The following is an 18,372-nucleotide window of genomic DNA, read 5'->3' as shown; positions in this document are numbered from 1 at the left end:
AACTGGGTGGGGAGGAAACAGACTTGATTGGCAAATGTTCCATTGGAACATAAGCCAATCCAGCTACCAGCAAAGGACCTAATCCGAGTCTTTCTGCTGTACCAGCCTGGAGTTGGCAGAGCAAAGAACAACAGTTGTGTATCACCTTCTGCCCTGGGCCAGCATAAGCAGCAGAACCGCAGATATGGTGGTGGGCTCCAACACTCCACTGAACTCTGATGCTCCTGGTCAGATGTTGGGATTGCAGCCCTAAGTTTCTTTAAAAATAGCAAAGTTTTAAAAAATACCTACAAATAGATTGAGGTTGAATCCTGACAAGACAGAAGTACTGTTTTTGGGGGACAGGAGGCGGGCGGGTGTGGGGGACTCCCTGGTCCTGAATGGGGTAACTGTGCCCCTGAAGGACCAGGTGCGCAGTCTGGGAGTAATTTTGGACTCACAGCTGTCCATGGAAGCGCAGGTTAATTCTGTGTCCAGGGCAGCTGTCTCCCAGCTCCATCTGGTACGCAGGCTGAGACCCTACCTGCCCGCAGACTGCCTTGCCAGAGTGGTGCATGCTCTGGTTATCTCCTGCTTGGACTACTGCGATGTGCTCTATGTGAGGCTACCTTTGAAGGTGACCCAGAAACTGCAATTAATCCAGAATGCGGCAGCTAGACTGGTGACTGGGAATGGCCGCCGGGACCACATAACACCGGTCCTGAGAGATCTGCATTGGCTCCCAGTACATTTCCGAGCACAATTCAAAGTGTTGGTGTTGACCTTTAAACCCCTAAACGGCCTCGGTCCTATATACCTGAAGGGGCGTCTCCACCCCCATCGTTCAGCCCAGACACTGAGATCCAGCACCGAGGGCCTTCTGGCAGTTCCCTCACTGCGAGAAGCAAAGCTACAGGGAACCAGACAGAGGGCCTTCTCGGTAGTGGCGCCCACCCTGTGGAACGCCCTCCCATCAGGGGTCAGAGAGATAAACAACTACCTGTCATTTAGAAAATACCTGAAGGCAGCCCTGTTTAGGGAAGTTTTTAATTTGTGACTTTGTATTGTATTTTAGTATTTGTTGGAGGCCCCCCAGAGTGGCCGGGGAGACCCAGCCAGATGGGCGGGGTATAAATAATAAATTATTATTATTGTTGTTGTTGTTGTTGTTGTTGTTGTTGTTGTTGTTGTTGTGTCACAACACTGTATAATTCAGTCTGTATTACTTGATTCATTCAAAACTGCAAACACAGCTTTAGAATTTTCCTCACCTCTTTTTCCTACATGTGCAATGCAACTTAAGTACAGCAGCAAACAAAGCCGGTACCTGATTATTTTTCACGCCAAATCCTCCTCTACACCTAAACCAGTCCTTTATATTGATTAACTAGTGGATGCCTGAGATTATGTTACTCGGTAGAAGCAAACACTTGCAGCATGATAGAGGGTGTACCTGACTTGTCTGTGATATTCGGCGTGGCCTGTTATAAAGAGCCATAGTATCTCCTTCCCTTGTTCTTTCAACCCGCCATCCCCAAGCAAGCATGGTTTTCAAGGACTCCTTGATTGGCCATCTGTAAATTTCTTTCTCCTAGGGAAAGCACATAGATGATTATGTTTTTAGTTATCAAGTAGCTGAGAGGACAGTACACTCTCTTATAACACTGTTTATTATATTTTAATTATTACATAATTTAATAGTAATCTAATACTTGCCTAGGTTAGCTTCCAGACATCTAGCTAAGTGGTATAGCATTAAAATGTAAAAATAACTAGCATACTACCCAGCATGTCCACATTGGAATGCAGAAATATAGCTTGATTCTACAAATATTCACTGCAGTCAATGTAACAAACTTTTAAAAAAAAATGGAATCAGAAGTGGGCTGCAAGGATGAATTGCAATATCACCGTATGAAGTAGAGATGATGAAGTTACACTACCAGCCATCTCAGATTATCTCAACAGGTGTACACAATGCAAGACAAGGGAAGTCTCGGAGAAAACAAGAAAAAATGATAAGCCCATCACTTAAACTCAATATGTCAACGTAGCCGAAAGAGAAAGAAGCAAATTATTTGTTAAAAGATGCAGCTCATGTAAAGGTTTGATGAAAGGATTCATAAAGAGGGAAGCCCTGACATGAGGTGAGAAACTGAGGAATCTAATTCTATGTGTTTAGAATTCATAGATAAGCCATTCTATTTTTTTAGGGAGGCCACCAAGGAACAAGACACAAACTGAATGTCATGGAGTGTCGCATCAGCCAGAAATGTAACTGCCCTGGAGATTTTAAGTAACATTCTTGTTATACAGTCTATGTCCTCATGGGGATTCTCTAGATCATCCAGCCATATGAGGGATGCCCTGGTAAACACTGAGGATGGACACAAGTCTTGAGCAGCAAGGACAGCTGCCTCCTACGCTCTGCATAAAGTGAAGTCCAGTCATCATTCTGAAAAGTCCTTAAACTGTACATCCCCATCTTTAGGAAGAAGGATTATCAATGGCTGGGTTTTTCAGCATATTCATAAACTGTTGGTCAAGGTTATAAAACCTATTGGCTAGGATGACTTTTTTATATTGTACTGAAGTGCCCCACTCTCTTTCCTCTCTCACAAGTCCTGCCTCAGACTAGACGAGAGACTTCAGACTGGTGGAACATGCTCAATTTGCACAAAAATATCATTAATCCCGTCTTCCTAACTTAGAGTGTGTTCTAACATATGAGAGGAGGAACAGCCCGGTGTTCTAACAACCAAGGGATTTGTCTATTGTTTGAGATATCACTAAAACTAATTGCTCCTTTTAATAATAAAACAAAAAGATCGCCACAAACAAAACATTTGACATGAACTTCTTACCTTTTCTGCTAACAGTTTATATTGTTTCATTAATGGCTGCACTTTGGAAGATTCTGAGTATGTTTCACCATATATCCACCCATTTGCAAACTGATAAAAATAAAAAGCGGGAGGGGATAAGCTGAACAGGAATCTTGATGTCATTTATGTTTTGGATGGTGTCTTTGCATGCTATCATTATGCTATGCCCACTTGCCCAAAAGAATTAGACTCACCAGCATATTTTTGCCTTGGTTATTTTGAACTTAAAATGACTTACAGCTGTAATAACAATATCCTATATTCTAATTAGTCATGCAATAACTCATGTATGTGTTAAAAGATTGAAATTAAGAACTTCTTATCATATACTAATAGTGAACTCATTCTCAGAATACTTGACTTAATGTAGCAGAACAGCTCTATCCATGCACAGGTTTGCAAAAGTTTTAAAAAAAAAGATGGGGGAAGAAATCATCTCCTCCCCAACAACAAAAAACAGCCCATTGACTGAGCACACTTAGAGGGCATGGAACGCTGACTGAGTGTTAGGGGGTGGAAACAGAATAGTGGCTGAGGAGGTGGAACAGAGTGGTTTGAAACTGAACAGGAGCACTCCACAGTGCACCATTTTGTCGCAGGTCCCATGTATGGAGAGAATTTTCTGAAAATCTCAGTGTCAAACTTATCTTCGTGGCTTGTTTTCAATTCTGTCTGTCTCACTCCTTGGTTTCAACAAGAAGCAAGGTTTTCTAATTGGTTGCCCTAAATATATGAATACTTCTCACATATAGTATGCAGTATTATATGAATAATATTACATGTATATACTCTCCAGATTTCCTAAAGTAACAGATGCATACAACAATGCATATAATTGTATGAAAATACTCATGTATTAATACTGATAAATTTATGCTGCAGAAATATAATACTGAATGACACTTGAGTCTTTTATATGTATGATACAATTTTTGCATATAATTTTGCATATAATAAGTTGGCTCAGGTGTAATGGGAGACTTGATATAATGTGAGAAAAGTTCAATTGGGGCAGAACCACCAAATTCTGCGTATAAATCCATTTAAAGTGGATTATTCCTGCTTCCCTAGTCCACCTATAGTAGATATAGACTTAAATGAAGTGTGTTTTAAAACAATAGTAACTAAAAGCTTGCATGTGTATGTTGTGGTCATGAAACCTATATTTTGCCATACAAGAGGGGCTCTCCATAGTGAAGATTTTTTTTAAAAAAGGAACATATATTAAATAGTGCATGCGTGGTGCAGAAGCACTGTAAATATAGCTGGCCTCCATCCACCCCAAGGCACTAATATGCACCGTTGGTGAAACTGGATGAGATACTTATGATTTCTATTTTTCTAGATCTACAGCGTCATTTTCCAGATAGAAGAGAACCATGCAAACGCAACCATCCAAATATCTGATAACAAACATAACATCCTTACTAAAAAGCAAAAAGCAAAAAAAAGTGTTAACTAATTAGATCAGTATAAATGTAAAAACAGGGACTAGTCATTTATTGAAACTCAGAAGATAAATGCATTTAAAGAAAACTTTTTGATTAAAGAAAGGAGACTGTTCTAATCATGCAACATAAACAAGATTCCATGATGGATACTAAAAATGGAAAATGTGTTTCAGACTATTATCCAGACAGATTTTTAATACTTTAAATGTGCTTTGGGGGGAAAAACATTTTACCTTTTCCATGCACCATTTATCATGGGAATGTTCTGCATATTTGTTAATAAAGTAGTCTAGCTTTTCAGGAATTGTAATGCTAGATAAGAAAATAGAAGATCAGGATTAATAATATATATAATAAATTGTGCATTCTTTTTGATGTTATTTTTTAAAAAATTGATCATACCATAGGTTTTGGTGTTGACACTCAGAGCCTTAAAGAACTTGAGACAGCAGATACCTAGCAGCCCACCTCCCCCAGTACAGACCAAGTTAAGCTTCGATATGTTCCAAGGAAACCCTGATGATCATTCCACAACCAGCCAAATATTGCTTGGTGATAATATGTAAGTGGACCTCCTCTGTGATGACCCCCTTTGGGATTGTCTCCCAGAAGTGCTCCAAGTAAGTTACAGTAATCAGCTTTAAGTGCCTCTTCAATATACAGTATGTGTCTCCCCAGCTTTCCCACAAGCAGCAGAGGTTTAGGATCAGAGTTTTCCTTCTCCTAGATGGGTTACTTCCCAGGTTGACAAGCATCATCTGCCCTTCACTTCCCTCTACAGCATGTGCAGAAACTGACTTCTTGACCGTCAGACCCACTATTGGTCTCATCTGCTCAATCTGCCAAAGCCTGGGGAAGTCTCTAGTTTACTGAGGATTACAGACCCCATCAGCTACCTTCACCTTGCTTAGCGAGCCAGTTGAAGTTGTTTCCTGGGATGTGGCTGCTGTCACATGTGGACGGCTTCTAGGAACCACAGGCGAGCTAAGTGCGGGTTGGACAAAATGCACCAGGAGAAAATAAAAGGTGAACAAAATACACCAGAAGTGGAACGGAAGTGTAATAAATCCTTACTTTGAAGTATCAACAGGTTGGGATTAAAGTTCCCATCTGAATCCATGGAAGCTTGCTTTTCCATCACACCCACATAGTTTGATTCCATGTAATCAGGAGGTAAAGCCCCAGCCACTGCACTCAGGCACGGCAAAGCCAGTTTGAATAATTCCTGTTCATATTTCTGGGAAGACAAAGTAGAATACAAAAGACCTAGCAATGAATTGAGACAGCCTCTATTTTTGCTGGAAAATTAGCAATGTTTTAGTATCTGAGCTAGCATCACTTGTGATCTACCACGGCGTGTACATTCAGGATCTTCTCTATGCAAATAGCACTCGAGAGAGGAGTTAAATTTCTCCTCCATATCTGTGGTGATTCCGATTATTATTATCCCACCCCACATGGCTGATGTCAGTCGAATTTTTTGAAACATGACATTGAATACAAAGGTGAGTCCTTAGGTGGTTCCAGAGCACCTCCATGCACTTAAAAAAGGGGGGGGGTAGTGCAAAATATTTTTCTGAAACCAACTTTCTGCCATCTTGTCTATTTTATCCCATTTGTTTACTTTATTTATTTGCATTCCACAGAGTGCTCCGAAACTGAAGGATAACAAGTAGTATATATTGGTGACCCATGGTAACTATGATGGACTTCTCCAAAGGAGTGGAATCATGAAGCAGCCACCATGTAACGTGCCCTCACAATTTGGCAGGACTGCAGACATGGCCTCCAATGTGGTATGAGGAGCTATTGCCAGAATTAGCAGAGGAAATAAAACCTGGCATGCATGTGCAAGCACTTGTTTATACACAAAGGAGTCATATTTTTTATGTAATGCACAATTATTATTCTCAAAAAAGGCATTAGAAAAATTGAGTACATTATTATTCCAGCATGCTTATAACATAAACTTAAAAGTTACCTTTTGAGATAAGGCATCAAAAATACCCCAGAACAACTTCCTGGACAAATGAAGTTCTTCTTCTGAAGCAGCACCAAAGTTGCCCCATCCTCCTGGTAAACAGTAATACTTCCAACATCTTTCATAATGATTTGTCAGCAACTTGGGAGGAGAAAAAATAACTCAGTTTCTGAGAATCCACTATAAACTTTGTAGAGCAGTTAGGTATGATCAGTTTCAGCTACTGAGACATAGTTGTGTTAGTCTGTTGCCATGATTTGTATTGCTGAATCTTAAATATATTTTGGCATAGGCCACAAAAGCTGAGGTCACACAATATACCTGTTAGTTTGTAAGATGACAAAAGCCCAACTAGTCATTAATTTCATACCTAGTAGCATTCCAAAAAAACTATAGAAGGGTTTCTGTGAACCGCCCTGACGTCCAGGTAAATAATAATAATAATAATAATAATAATAATAATAATAATAATAATGTGATCTGTTTTGAAGATTGTGCTGGATGTACTGTAAATGACTGTGACAAAACATTTTTACTTCACAGTGTAGTCAAAATGCTGTTATCAGCAGCTGCCAGGATACTAATAGCCAGAAATTGGAAAAACAAAGAGTTTTGGATTGGCAGATATTAATGGTGGAATATGTACAACTAGCGAAGAGAACCGGAAGAATAAGAAGACAAACGAGACAAAAAGTCCATAAAGAATGGAAATTATTTAAGGAGTATTTGGTAAATAATGGCGTAGGTAGTTTCCATATGGCAGATCTAGACTGAACCCGATGGAAAATTAAGATAGAGTAAATTAAGAGATTAAAAATAAAAGAATAAAATAAAATTGAATAAATATGCGATAATGTAGAAAAAAGAGTTATATACAGCGAGATTAATTGGAAGTCATTTTTTAATTTTTTGTGAAGATGCGGAACCGATTGTAAGTTATGTATAATATGTAGATTTTTCTTCTTTTCTGTTATTTGTTTTGTGTTGTCTTGTTCTGAGTTGCTTGATGTTTGTCAATTGTTTTTTAGTGTTATTTGTAATTTTTTTAAATAATCATAAAGACTTATCTAAAAGCAAAATGCTGTTATCAGATCTAGATTCTGAAGGATGATGGTAAGTGGCATAGTATATTCTGAAAGGTAAGATTAAAGACCACACTCACCTTAAGAGGCATCTTTGCATGCTCATTTAGCAGTGGAATATCAAACACTAATCTTCTCAACAAATGTTGCATCATTGAAGGCCTCAGCTGACTGCAAATAGAAAGAAGAAAGTGAGTAGAAAATGTGTTCTACTGTTGGAGGATAGCAAGCCCCCTACTTTGCAGATCCTATCCAAACAGTGTAGAATTTATTCTGCATATGTCCAATTATACTGTTTGTCATATTCTCTTATGGGAATAATTTTAAGAAACCCATAAACATGTATTCATCCATTCCAATCCAACCCAATGAATATTCACAGTTCAATGGGATTTATTCCCAAAGAGGTGTAATGTTCTGTTTTTATTTCAAAGCATCTTGAGTACATTAACAGGGAGGTGACATATTGGGATTATAATATACAACATATTGGGCAGCTCCCAAAGGTAAAGGTAAAGGGGACCCCTGACCATTAGGTCCAGTCGTGTCCGACTCTGGGTTGCGGCGCTCATCTCGCTCTATAGGCCAAGGGAGCCGGCGTTTGTCCGCAGGCAGCTTCCGTGTCATGTGGCCAGCATGACAAAGCCGTTTCTGGCGAACCAGAGCAGCGCACGGAAAACGCCGTTCAACCTTCCCGCCGGAGTGGTACCTATTTATCTACTTGCACTTTGACGTGCTTTCAAACTGCTAGGTGGGCAGGAGCGGGACCGAACAACGGGAGCTCACCCCATCGCAGGGATTCGAACCGCCGACCTTCAGATCGGCAAGCACTAGACTCTGTGGTTTAACCCACAGCGCCACCTGGGTCCGACCAGAATACTAAAAACACGATAAAATATCAAACATTAAAAAACATTTATCGCCAATGTTATTAAGAGACACTTCGCTCTAGAAACTAATTTTCCTATAGATCCCAGAAGTATACACTTACCCACATATGGAGAGTAGGCACTCTTCAATAGAGGTCCCGTTGAGCTTTGGTAAGAGAGCAGCCCTTGGAAAGTCGGTACACAGTATGTAGCAAGGAATCTATAAGGGAAGCATGGTGTTCTGTGCCAGCAAAAAGAGGAGCACATCTAGTTAATAAAGGCAAAACAGCAGTGCAGAGGTACCCGATTGAGAGCCAGGGCCATATCTGTAGCACTCAGAGCAACCTATAAAATAAATTGTAAAGCTATTAGGTAGGTAAGTTTTGTTGTATACAAATGGTTACATAGTAGCATGATGACAAAACTATTAGGTTTGCTTTCAAGGAAGTCAAGGTGGATTTTTATAGGAGCAAAAGGACTTATGAGTGTGCTAGACTTGTTTTGTTTTCCTGTGCCATTTGTTTTCAATAATTAAACAAACTCATATATTTGCTAAATCACGTAAGTTGTTTATTATTTCATTTCCCATTGTTTTAACTAGAGATTCAGCTGTCTCTAATCACAAAATATAAAATAATAAAAATAAGCACAGTCAATAAAATTAATTTACAAAATGCCTGTGTAATGTAATGTAATGTAATGTAATGACAAACTCCTCAGGTGATGAACTGCTGAGAGTGCCATACAATGATGTTTACGCACCTACTAAATATATTTTTGTTTAGGCACTCCTGAGGTGTAACCCAGTCATTTATGGAAGATTAATTTTATATTTATTAGCGTTTTTGCTGTTTTAGGGTCTGATTAGGGTTTGGGTTTTTTTTAAAAAAGCTATTTTATTGTTCATAGCTTTTGTGTTTCTGCATTTTATTCTTTTTTTACCCTTTACACTGCTTCAATGGCTTTATGCTGTGAATTTATCTAAAACATCTGTTTATTATTAGCAGATAATGATATCTTACATGAAAAAACTGAATTTGTCTAAAGTTATACAATACATCCATGGAATTTGAAGTAAAGTCTCCCAACTTTCAATACTCAATTCTAGAGTATTGCAAAAAACTTTCCTTATCATTTTCAAGAAGTCAGAATATATGCATTGTATAATTAGATCAAAGAGAGACCCTAGTAATCAAAAGTTAATTGTTACCGTATCTAATGAAGCAGCAGCACGAAGATCTGGCAGAAATCCAACTTCAAGAAGGTGTAAAAGAAAATCCTGGTCTTCAATCCCATAGACCCTGTCAAGGAACAAGACCATGGCTGCCTTGTGGTCTGGGCAAAACCCCTCTGACATATCAGGTCCACCCACAGTACCATCTGGAAAAAAAATCAATTACACAGATTTCTGGTACTGATACAAGCAAATGGTAGCTGCAAACAAATGTTGCAGCGTTGAGTGCTTCTGATCAGGATTTCAAGCAATCCAATTCATTCCTCCTCCCCTCTATTTTTTCCATTCTCACCCCACGTTAGTTCAGCCAACAATCCATGTCCACTGAGCATGTTCAGTCCTCAAGTGGCTTGTTTTCCCTGAATATTTTTTTGTACCTGCAAACCTGGGATTCTCCCAAGACTTATCATACCTCCGTCTTGAGGACCGGCACTCAGAGAACTGAGATCACTATTAGGATATATGATTGCATAACAGCACTACTTCCTGCCAAGAAGAATGAGTCTACGAACATCCTCTAGACACTCTCTACATGGCTAATCCATTTCTTTACTGAATAAAGGGAATGTGGCAGATAAAACCTAATCATTCCAATCACAAGCACTATGGCATCCTTGTTATTGCAAATACTGATACTGAACAGGTAATTATCGGTTTACTATCTTCTAATCACTATCTGATAATCACATACACCTGCAATTCTACAACTGAAGGCTCGTGCCATGGAAAGTCAGTGTGAATTTCTGTTTCAAGTGTATATTTCATTTCCATTTTAATTTTCATATATATTTGAGGAAAAAGGTATTCTAAATCAGTCAAGTTTTTTATGTTAGAACATATCAGAAAGAAAAATGGAACACTTTTCTTACCTTTCGCTATTGTTGGCATGTGGAAAGGAATGCTAATCACGCCCACCAAATCTTCCAAAGGAATCAAAGACCGAGAATGGATCTTATTCTAATTGCTTCCCCTTTGGCAGCATGGATTAGCTAACAAAGGAGTAATGCAAACATAGGATTGGTATCACAATATGTACGCATATTATTCGTAAGCAAGAGAGTAACAGTAATGATTTCAAACAATGATTTGAAAATCTAGAATACTGAGGGGCTACAGCGGGGCACATACATTAAACAGCAAAGCTTAACATAAAGGTATTCATGAGAAGCTAGAGTTATAGCACAGTCATCTGACACACAGTATATTGAAACTAGGTTGGAAAGTTGTAGTGCTCATGTTAAGTAGTTTGGAAAGCCTCACTCACTTAGAACTGAAGAGGTAACGGTGTCAATGGCTGCATTTTCCTTTATGCTAAAGTGCTGTTATGCTTAAAAAGTCTGAACGGATAAAGCCAAAACTCATACTTAAGTTTATCATGGGTATACCAACAACAGCAGCAACTTATAACTTGATACCCACTCAGAAACAGCAGTACTATTCAACGTGTGCTCTGATTTTAACTATTTAACAGCAAGTAGATGTTAAACAAGGATGATGAACACTAGTAAACAACAGAACCTACATGCATTTCTGGAGCGCAACGTCCTAGGAGATCAATCAAAGCAGCATAAAGGTCATGATGGCATTTCCCATGTGAATGGTATCATCTTCTTCTTCCACCTCACTTCTGTTTAATGTTTTTTTTTTCCCAACAGAAAGGAAAATAGAGGGTCAGTGAGGAATTTGCTATGGAAGCTTAACTTTGTTACAAAAGTAAGACTAGGTTTTATCCCTGGCATATCTAATAATAATTGCCTCAGACTGACTATGGAGTACAGTTATAGACTTCTAACATTTCTCCACAAGAAATGTAGCTTGAATAATAATAATTTATTATTTATACCCCAGCCACTCTGGGCGGCTTCCAACAAAACATTAAAATACAATAATTCATCAGATATTAAAAGCTTCCCTAAACAGGGCTGCCTTCAGATGTCTTCTAAAAGTCAGATCGTTGTTAATTTCTTTGACATCTGATATTACTATTCTGATTTACAACAAAAAGAATATGTACTATTATTACGAATACTCCAAAAGTTTCAAATGTTGAATTTTTAGGGACTATTGCATTTAGAAAACTGTTAGGTTTGGCAGCTGACAAGGTATTTGCAAATTATGAATAAAGCCTTGTTTTAGAACACTAAATTCTGTAAGACCCATTACAAAATAGGTCTGGGGAAGTAACCCCTTATTTACTACCTACAGTGTTTTATTGGATCCGCTACTTGGTGAAGGTCCATCTCTTGTGGGTCTTCTGATATGTTTATGGCTTCCTCCATGGCAGCAAGCAGGCCATTTCCACCTTCTCCTCTCAGTGCTGGTCCAAAACATTCAGGACGTCGAATGAGCAGTCTTACCACCACATTGGCATTCTCTTCAACGCTCTCTCCTACAGTCAGTAAGGAAGGCCACAACCAAAGTCACAATCCAGGGCTTACATGGGGGTGGGAACAAGCCTAGATGAACTGGTACCAGCACTACCGGTATGTTGCTGTGCCAGATGGAGCAGAGATTTTACTCATTACAAGATTCAGCTGTAATGACAGCCTCATAATGGTGAGAGGAGAAACCCATATCTAAGTAAGCTGTGAAGATGACCATTATTATTCTGGCTGCAAGTAGGGCAGCCCCACTATATCCAGACCAGGAAACACTGGAATGCCTAGCCAAATCAACCATTTACAAGCCATTTAGAGGACTTCTGAATTTCTGACATATTGTTGGGAAGTAGAAAAGTGAAAGAAACATGACAAAAAGTAAGGGAGTTGGGGGAAGGGAGTTGAAATGGACACTTGGAGTGTGCATATTGATGAATTTTAGCACTCATCCAGTGTTACCAAATGCTTATTTTAGTTCACTCTTTTGTTTCTTCAACCTCTTTGCTACAACAGTACTTTCATCATATTCTTAGCCACCCTGGTTCAAGGTAAAGACAGGGCTGTCTTTAGCATATGCAGTGCCGGGGTGCAAAGATCTGCCCAGTGCCCCCAATTTTTTTGGGGGGGGGGGTGTCAGAGTTGTTTAACTTTTTTTAGAGGGGCAGATCAAAGTTTTTAAGGAGGGGAACAGCAAAAACCGCTAGCATGAAAAATAAAAAACGGTAGCGATAACTCCGTCTTTCTGTTTTTGCGATCATGTGAAAATGAAAGATACCACTAGGGGGTGCCACCAGATACGTTGATTCTGCAGCTCTTCCACAAAAGAGAACAGACATGACCCATCGACTGCAATCACCCAGGGGATCGCGATTAAGAGCTAAGGTGGCTTCAGTGGTGGGCTCCCCCAGAATTTGGCGCCGGGTACACCGCACCCCTTGCACCCCTGGGTAAAGGCTGGCCCTGACTAAAGAACAGTTCATCTGAAATCATTGCAATCTAGAGCCTGCATATTCAGATTGTCAAGGCTAATGTGTTATCAATGATTGCAGTGTTCTGTAATAGCTTGCCCTACAGCCCCTGCACATACACACACCACTTACAGATCAGCCACGAACAAAAGGAGAATAATTAGAAAATTGATGTGGCAGTTACACAGACACATAGCAAAAACAGAAAGCAGATATAACTGTTGTTTTTTATATATAAAAAATACAGAATATAAAATACAAAATAACGTTTCCAGTTTCAGCCCTTCAAACAAATGAGAAAGGCTGGTGACATTAAGCATAGACCACTTCAATTGGTGCATTAGTAGAAGTGATAGTCAAAGATTCATAGAATATTTGGGAACAAAATAGTGGTACAAAATTAATAGGCTCCTACAGTACCATTGCAAAAACAGCAAAACGAAGAAATCCAAGTATCGTTCTCCTTCCACTGGGTTCCATCCAATATCTGGGAACCTTTAGAAATCAGCAATGAGCAGCTTTGCAACCACATCCAGCAAGTAGCGGACTACCTAAGAACAAGGCAAAATTAAACAAAAGAGGCATTTACTGCAAAAAAAGAATAAAAGGCTCAATCCAGTATTCTAACAGGAAGTCCTCTTTTACTCCTTTTCAATAGACTGGCTATTGCAGCAGTGGGGGGGGGGAGAAAAACTAATGCTACTCTAGGCTGCATCAACAAGAAGTATAGTGTCCAAATGAAGGGAAGTCATAGTCCTGCTCTCTTCTGTCTTGGTCAGACCACACCTGGAATACTGTGTCCAGTTCTGGGCACCACAATTTAAGAGGATATTGACAAGCTGGAACATGTGCAGAGGAGGGCAACCAAGGGGATAAAGGCTCTAGAAACCAAGCATATGAGGAACGGTGAGGAGACTGAGAAGTGATCTGATATCCATCTTCAAATAACGTATCTCAAGGACTGTCACAATGTCACATGTAAGGTGGAGCAAGCTTGTTTTCTCCTGCTATGGAGGGTAGGACCCAGCCATGGAGTCAAGTTACAAGAAAGGAGAATCTGATGAAACATCAGAGAAAATGTTCTGACAGAGCTTTTGACAGTGAAACAAACTTGCTCAGGAGGTTATGGACATTCCTTCGTTGGAGGTTTTTTAAGCAGATGGCCATGTGTCATGCATACTTTTATTGAGATTCCTGCATTGCAGTGGGTTGGACTATGTGACCCTCAAGGTCTCTTCCAACTCTACAATTCTATGATCTAGTGAAAAAGATCTGGACAAACATGTGACTGTCTGATAAGCTGCTGGCACAAATTAATGAAGGGGTGCACTTTGTGGGGGGAGCATACTGAAGCTCCACTGAATTCAAAGAAATGTAATCATGCTGAACTTCCTTTGAACTTCTCCCATTATGTAACTTTTGAGCAGTGTTGATTTTTCTCCTGCAACAGTGATCTATTCATTTATTTTCCCAGAGAACACTTCACTTCTCTACTCTTTAAAGATGATTACCACAAGCTTATTTATTCATACTGATTATTCACAGATCTGCTTTTCCATTCAGGCCGTGTTCCTCTGTAATTAAACTGAAAATCAAATCTAGTTTGAAATGTTAACATACCTCCACACATTTAAAATAGGGTCGTGTAAGATAGCTACTGATCAAGAAACAGCAACTCACAGATGGAAATAGATTTTCACATAGATACTGTAGCACTGTGAATACCCAGGTCCAATTTTTATTAGTCAATGGCTATAGTCACGGCAAGCTATTTATTAGCTCTGGTATCAGAGGCATTTGAAGACCAAGTAGGAGAAGGATGTTCATGAACTACTTGTGGGCTTCCTAGAGGCATCTGGTTGGTCACTGTAGGAACAGGAAGCTGTACTAAGCAGCTGTACTAAGCTGTTGCTCTGATCCAGTGGACTCTTCCAAAGCAGATCCAATGTCATTAACAGTTCCTGAGTGAAGCTTGGCATCACAGAATCATGCTGCTGTTGATGACAGTCAGCTGTTCAGTTGCTGGGAGGTAGCGAGGGTTGCAAGTCTTATAGGAGATTATAATCCTATGGTAAGCAACATGCATGTGGAAATCTTATGACAGGGAAGGGTACCTGAGAGAGTCTTCAGATTTTGGATTCCAACTCCCATCAGCCCCAGCAAGCTGCACCAATGGTCTGGGATAATGGGAACTGCAGACCAGCAACATTTGGATGCCAATAGGTTCTGTATCCTTGTGCTGTGGCATTTGGATAGACTACTACTGCATTCATTAGGAATAGATGTTTACAGTGATATGCAAGGTACATATGTATAAAAATATAGTTAGCTATTCAGAAGCTGGTTTACCTTTCTAGATCAGGTTCCCGCAAAGCTAGTGCAAGCTCATTATTATCCATTACAGATGCTGCTGCAACATCCCAAAGGAGTTGACCCACGCATAGAAGGGGATGCTGTAAGAGAACATTTCAGAAATGTTTAATGTATATAATAGGTTTGCCATACGTCCGGAATTTCCCAGACATATCTAGAATACTGCATTCGTCGGCAGTGTCCAGATTAGATGGAATTGCCCAAATGTCTGGGAAAATCTGGAGGGCAATTTTCTTTTCGGTCAACAACTTGGGGCAAACTCAACAACTTTTCTGTCTGCATTTCCACTGTTTGAAATATGGCAACCTTGGTATACATAGAATGTATAGAAGTAGCGTGACTTACAATAAATATCACAGCTAAGCAAAATTACTACCCAAAAGACACAGGTTTCATGTTATAGGTGAGATTCTTAATTTTAAAATGTACTTTTTGTTTCGTCAATGTCATTATAGTTTTCAATATGATTTAGTAACAGTATCATAAAAAAAAACATTTTGCTTCACATGCCCACATGTTCTGCATAACTACTGTGGTAATGAACGCAAAGCCACTCACTAACATGCTGGGGCTTTGAACAAAGGTGCAACCCACAATCCAAAGACTTCTTAGACAGAATATATGGGTTGTGAACTGAAGGAGCAGAAGGCTCTTTAGAATACTTACCAAGCCCAACACTGCTATTTTCCAAAAGATAGCTAAGATGATCAAACATAGCCTTTTGATTCTGCCTGCTGATGCGGCAAAAATAACATAGAAAACGACAGCAATTGCCACCATCTTAGGAAAGGTGATTTCCTAGACAAACAATACTATGTTAGAAAAATAGAACAGTTTGTAAAAACAACAACAACTACAACAACAACTCTGTATTTTAATATTTTAATGTGTTTGTTAATTTTTGCAGCTACCAAAAATTCCTCATTTTACAAAACATGGTCCTGCAAGTTATTTCTCCTCCACATGGAACACTACACATTTCTAATCTATTCTGAAGAGGAGGCCATCTGCAAAAATCAAAATACAACAAAATAATTTAGCTTAATTTGATTTAAATCCATGAGTTCATCTTAATTTCCCTTCAAATTAATATTTGGAGGATGACTTATACTAACACACTTAAAGCTCTTGTTTGTCTTTGAATTTCATATGCAATCAAGATTAAACCAATACCTAGGAACTTTATCAGTAAGATGATATAGCACTACACTCACTTTTGCATTCAATTAAAATTAAATTAGACATAGAACCACAACAATAGTTTTTATGTCTATCTTTATAGCAAAAAGGGGCATGGTGGTTTTCCCCAAATAAATTCTTAAGGGCGGTGTCCAATGCACTTGTTCAGTTAGTGCAAGGATATATGCTTGCTCAATTAAACTTTTCCTCTCTGCTTCCCCCTCCATGCATGGCCCACACCCTTCCAAATCCGGAACGATTACTCTAATGGAATGGGTTAACAAGCATTATATCAATACAACCTTCACATTCCTAAATATTGAAGTGTAATCTATAAAAAAATGGGGGGGGGGATCATGGGGGAAGAGAAAGAGGCTGATACAGAGGAGGATGCTTTCAGCCTTCCTCTCCATTCACAAATTTCTGCTTCCAAAACATACCAAGCTAAGGAGAACCATGTGCTCACTACTGGTAGAGCAAAGAAAGAAGGTATAAATTGAGATGTGTATCTTGAGAATGGATGCTGCCTATTCACACTGAATTCCCTTCCAGTCTGGAAGGGGGTGCGCATTCCATTAAAGAATGTAGCCCAGATACTGCATCCGCACTTGGATGCATGTTGAATTCAGGATTGGGGTTCCAATTCTAGGAACTGATATGCACCTAGGAGCCTGATTCATCATATGTCTCTCCTTCATTGGAATTGGATTTTGGACCTTAATGAAAGTTAAGCTGCTAACTATAAGCTGTGCACGCACTCTACCTTTAAAGCACATTCAAAGCAACTTTTGTTCCCCTCCACGAATTCTGGGCACTGTGGTTTGCTAAGAGTTTCTGTGAATTGTAGCTCTGTGAGAGGTAAACTACTCAGAATTCTGCGAGGGAAAGAATGTGGTTCAAATGTGCTTTAAAGGCATAGTGTGTACACAGTCTATATCTGGCATTACAGTCAATATTTAAAAAGTCTTCTTACCTTTGACTCTCTCCTCCAAGTACATTCACCATTACCTCCATCACAGTCTCATGCATACCCAATGCTCTCATAAGATTGGGATGTTGGTAAAAAACTTTATTGTTCATTATATCCCTACGATGAAAAATAATAATCAAATGTTTAAAAATATACCAACCACTTTACAATAATAAATAAGAATACAATAATAATTGTTTTAACTATTTCCCTTTAGTACCATGTCATATAAGAGAAAGGAAGGCATACTCTGCAAAAATTATGCAGGCTGCCACTCTGCATTCAGTGATAGATAGAAGCTGCATGAAATCACTATGGTGGTGGCTAATCTTTTCGCATTCAAAATGTATGAATATCTTCAAAGTAAATGGAAGCTCATGAGAGTCATTTCCCCCCATAACTGATTAGACCTAGGATTAATCAAACAAACTGAGAGAAAAGAAAAAGGGTTTTACCCTAGTCCACGAATCATAAGCTTCTCTTCTTCCTTGCCCATTCTGACGCTGAGGAGAGAACGGATCTGACCAAGAGAAGCAGTAAGCTGATTGTATCTTCCACAGATACGCCATTTATAGTGTATGTCTTTGGCAAGGCTCGAACCAGGCCACCAACTCCATCATACTGGCGATGTAGCAAAACGAACATGGCCCTCACCAACTCTGGGTCTTCTATGACTGATTCTTGAGCCCATCGTACCATGGTCTCTGAGATCAGCTGTTGGAGAGTTGCTAAATGTAGAAAGCATTAAGACAAATATATAGCAATGCTTTTTCATCTTCAGTTCCAGCTATAGTTAATTGTATAATATGCTATACGTATCAGAACTAGAAATTTAGAAAAATGCCTTACTCAATATTCTTACTAAAGCAATAATACATAGTTAATCTTATTAAAAGGTAATGGGAAGACAGAAGTGACATTGGATTTTAAAGTATTACTATCATATTCACCTACTAAAGCTTTCATAAATCATTTGCCATAAATCTTTTTTTAATTTATGTAAACATATCATTGAAGTTTTTT

At 39.1% G+C, this 18,372-nt stretch overlaps 1 protein-coding gene across 1 annotated transcript in view; it reads right to left on the bottom strand.

The window, feature by feature from the left end:
* The window catches only part of RYR2 (ryanodine receptor 2), a 238,954-nt gene that overhangs the window by 93,876 nt on the left and 126,706 nt on the right, over positions 1-18,372 (bottom strand). Inside the window, 29 exon segments of the mRNA XM_033145434.1 lie at positions 1,433-1,570; positions 2,844-2,933; positions 4,549-4,627; positions 5,390-5,408; positions 5,411-5,552; positions 6,297-6,437; positions 7,459-7,549; positions 8,370-8,401; positions 8,403-8,549; positions 8,551-8,592; positions 9,458-9,627; positions 10,351-10,425; positions 10,428-10,470; positions 11,004-11,053; positions 11,056-11,108; positions 11,685-11,727; positions 11,730-11,870; positions 13,248-13,267; positions 13,269-13,320; positions 13,323-13,378; positions 14,070-14,078; positions 15,177-15,247; positions 15,249-15,280; positions 15,867-15,974; positions 15,977-15,998; positions 16,820-16,847; positions 17,353-17,466; positions 17,805-17,886; positions 17,889-18,077. Of these exon segments, the coding sequence (XP_033001325.1) occupies positions 1,433-1,570; positions 2,844-2,933; positions 4,549-4,627; positions 5,390-5,408; positions 5,411-5,552; positions 6,297-6,437; positions 7,459-7,549; positions 8,370-8,401; positions 8,403-8,549; positions 8,551-8,592; positions 9,458-9,627; positions 10,351-10,425; positions 10,428-10,470; positions 11,004-11,053; positions 11,056-11,108; positions 11,685-11,727; positions 11,730-11,870; positions 13,248-13,267; positions 13,269-13,320; positions 13,323-13,378; positions 14,070-14,078; positions 15,177-15,247; positions 15,249-15,280; positions 15,867-15,974; positions 15,977-15,998; positions 16,820-16,847; positions 17,353-17,466; positions 17,805-17,886; positions 17,889-18,077 (2,279 nt within the window).

This window comes from Lacerta agilis, chromosome 3 (assembly GCF_009819535.1).
Source record: "Lacerta agilis isolate rLacAgi1 chromosome 3, rLacAgi1.pri, whole genome shotgun sequence".
Taxonomy (NCBI): Eukaryota; Metazoa; Chordata; class Lepidosauria; order Squamata; family Lacertidae; genus Lacerta; species Lacerta agilis.
This window is presented reverse-complemented; position numbering and strand designations above follow the sequence as displayed.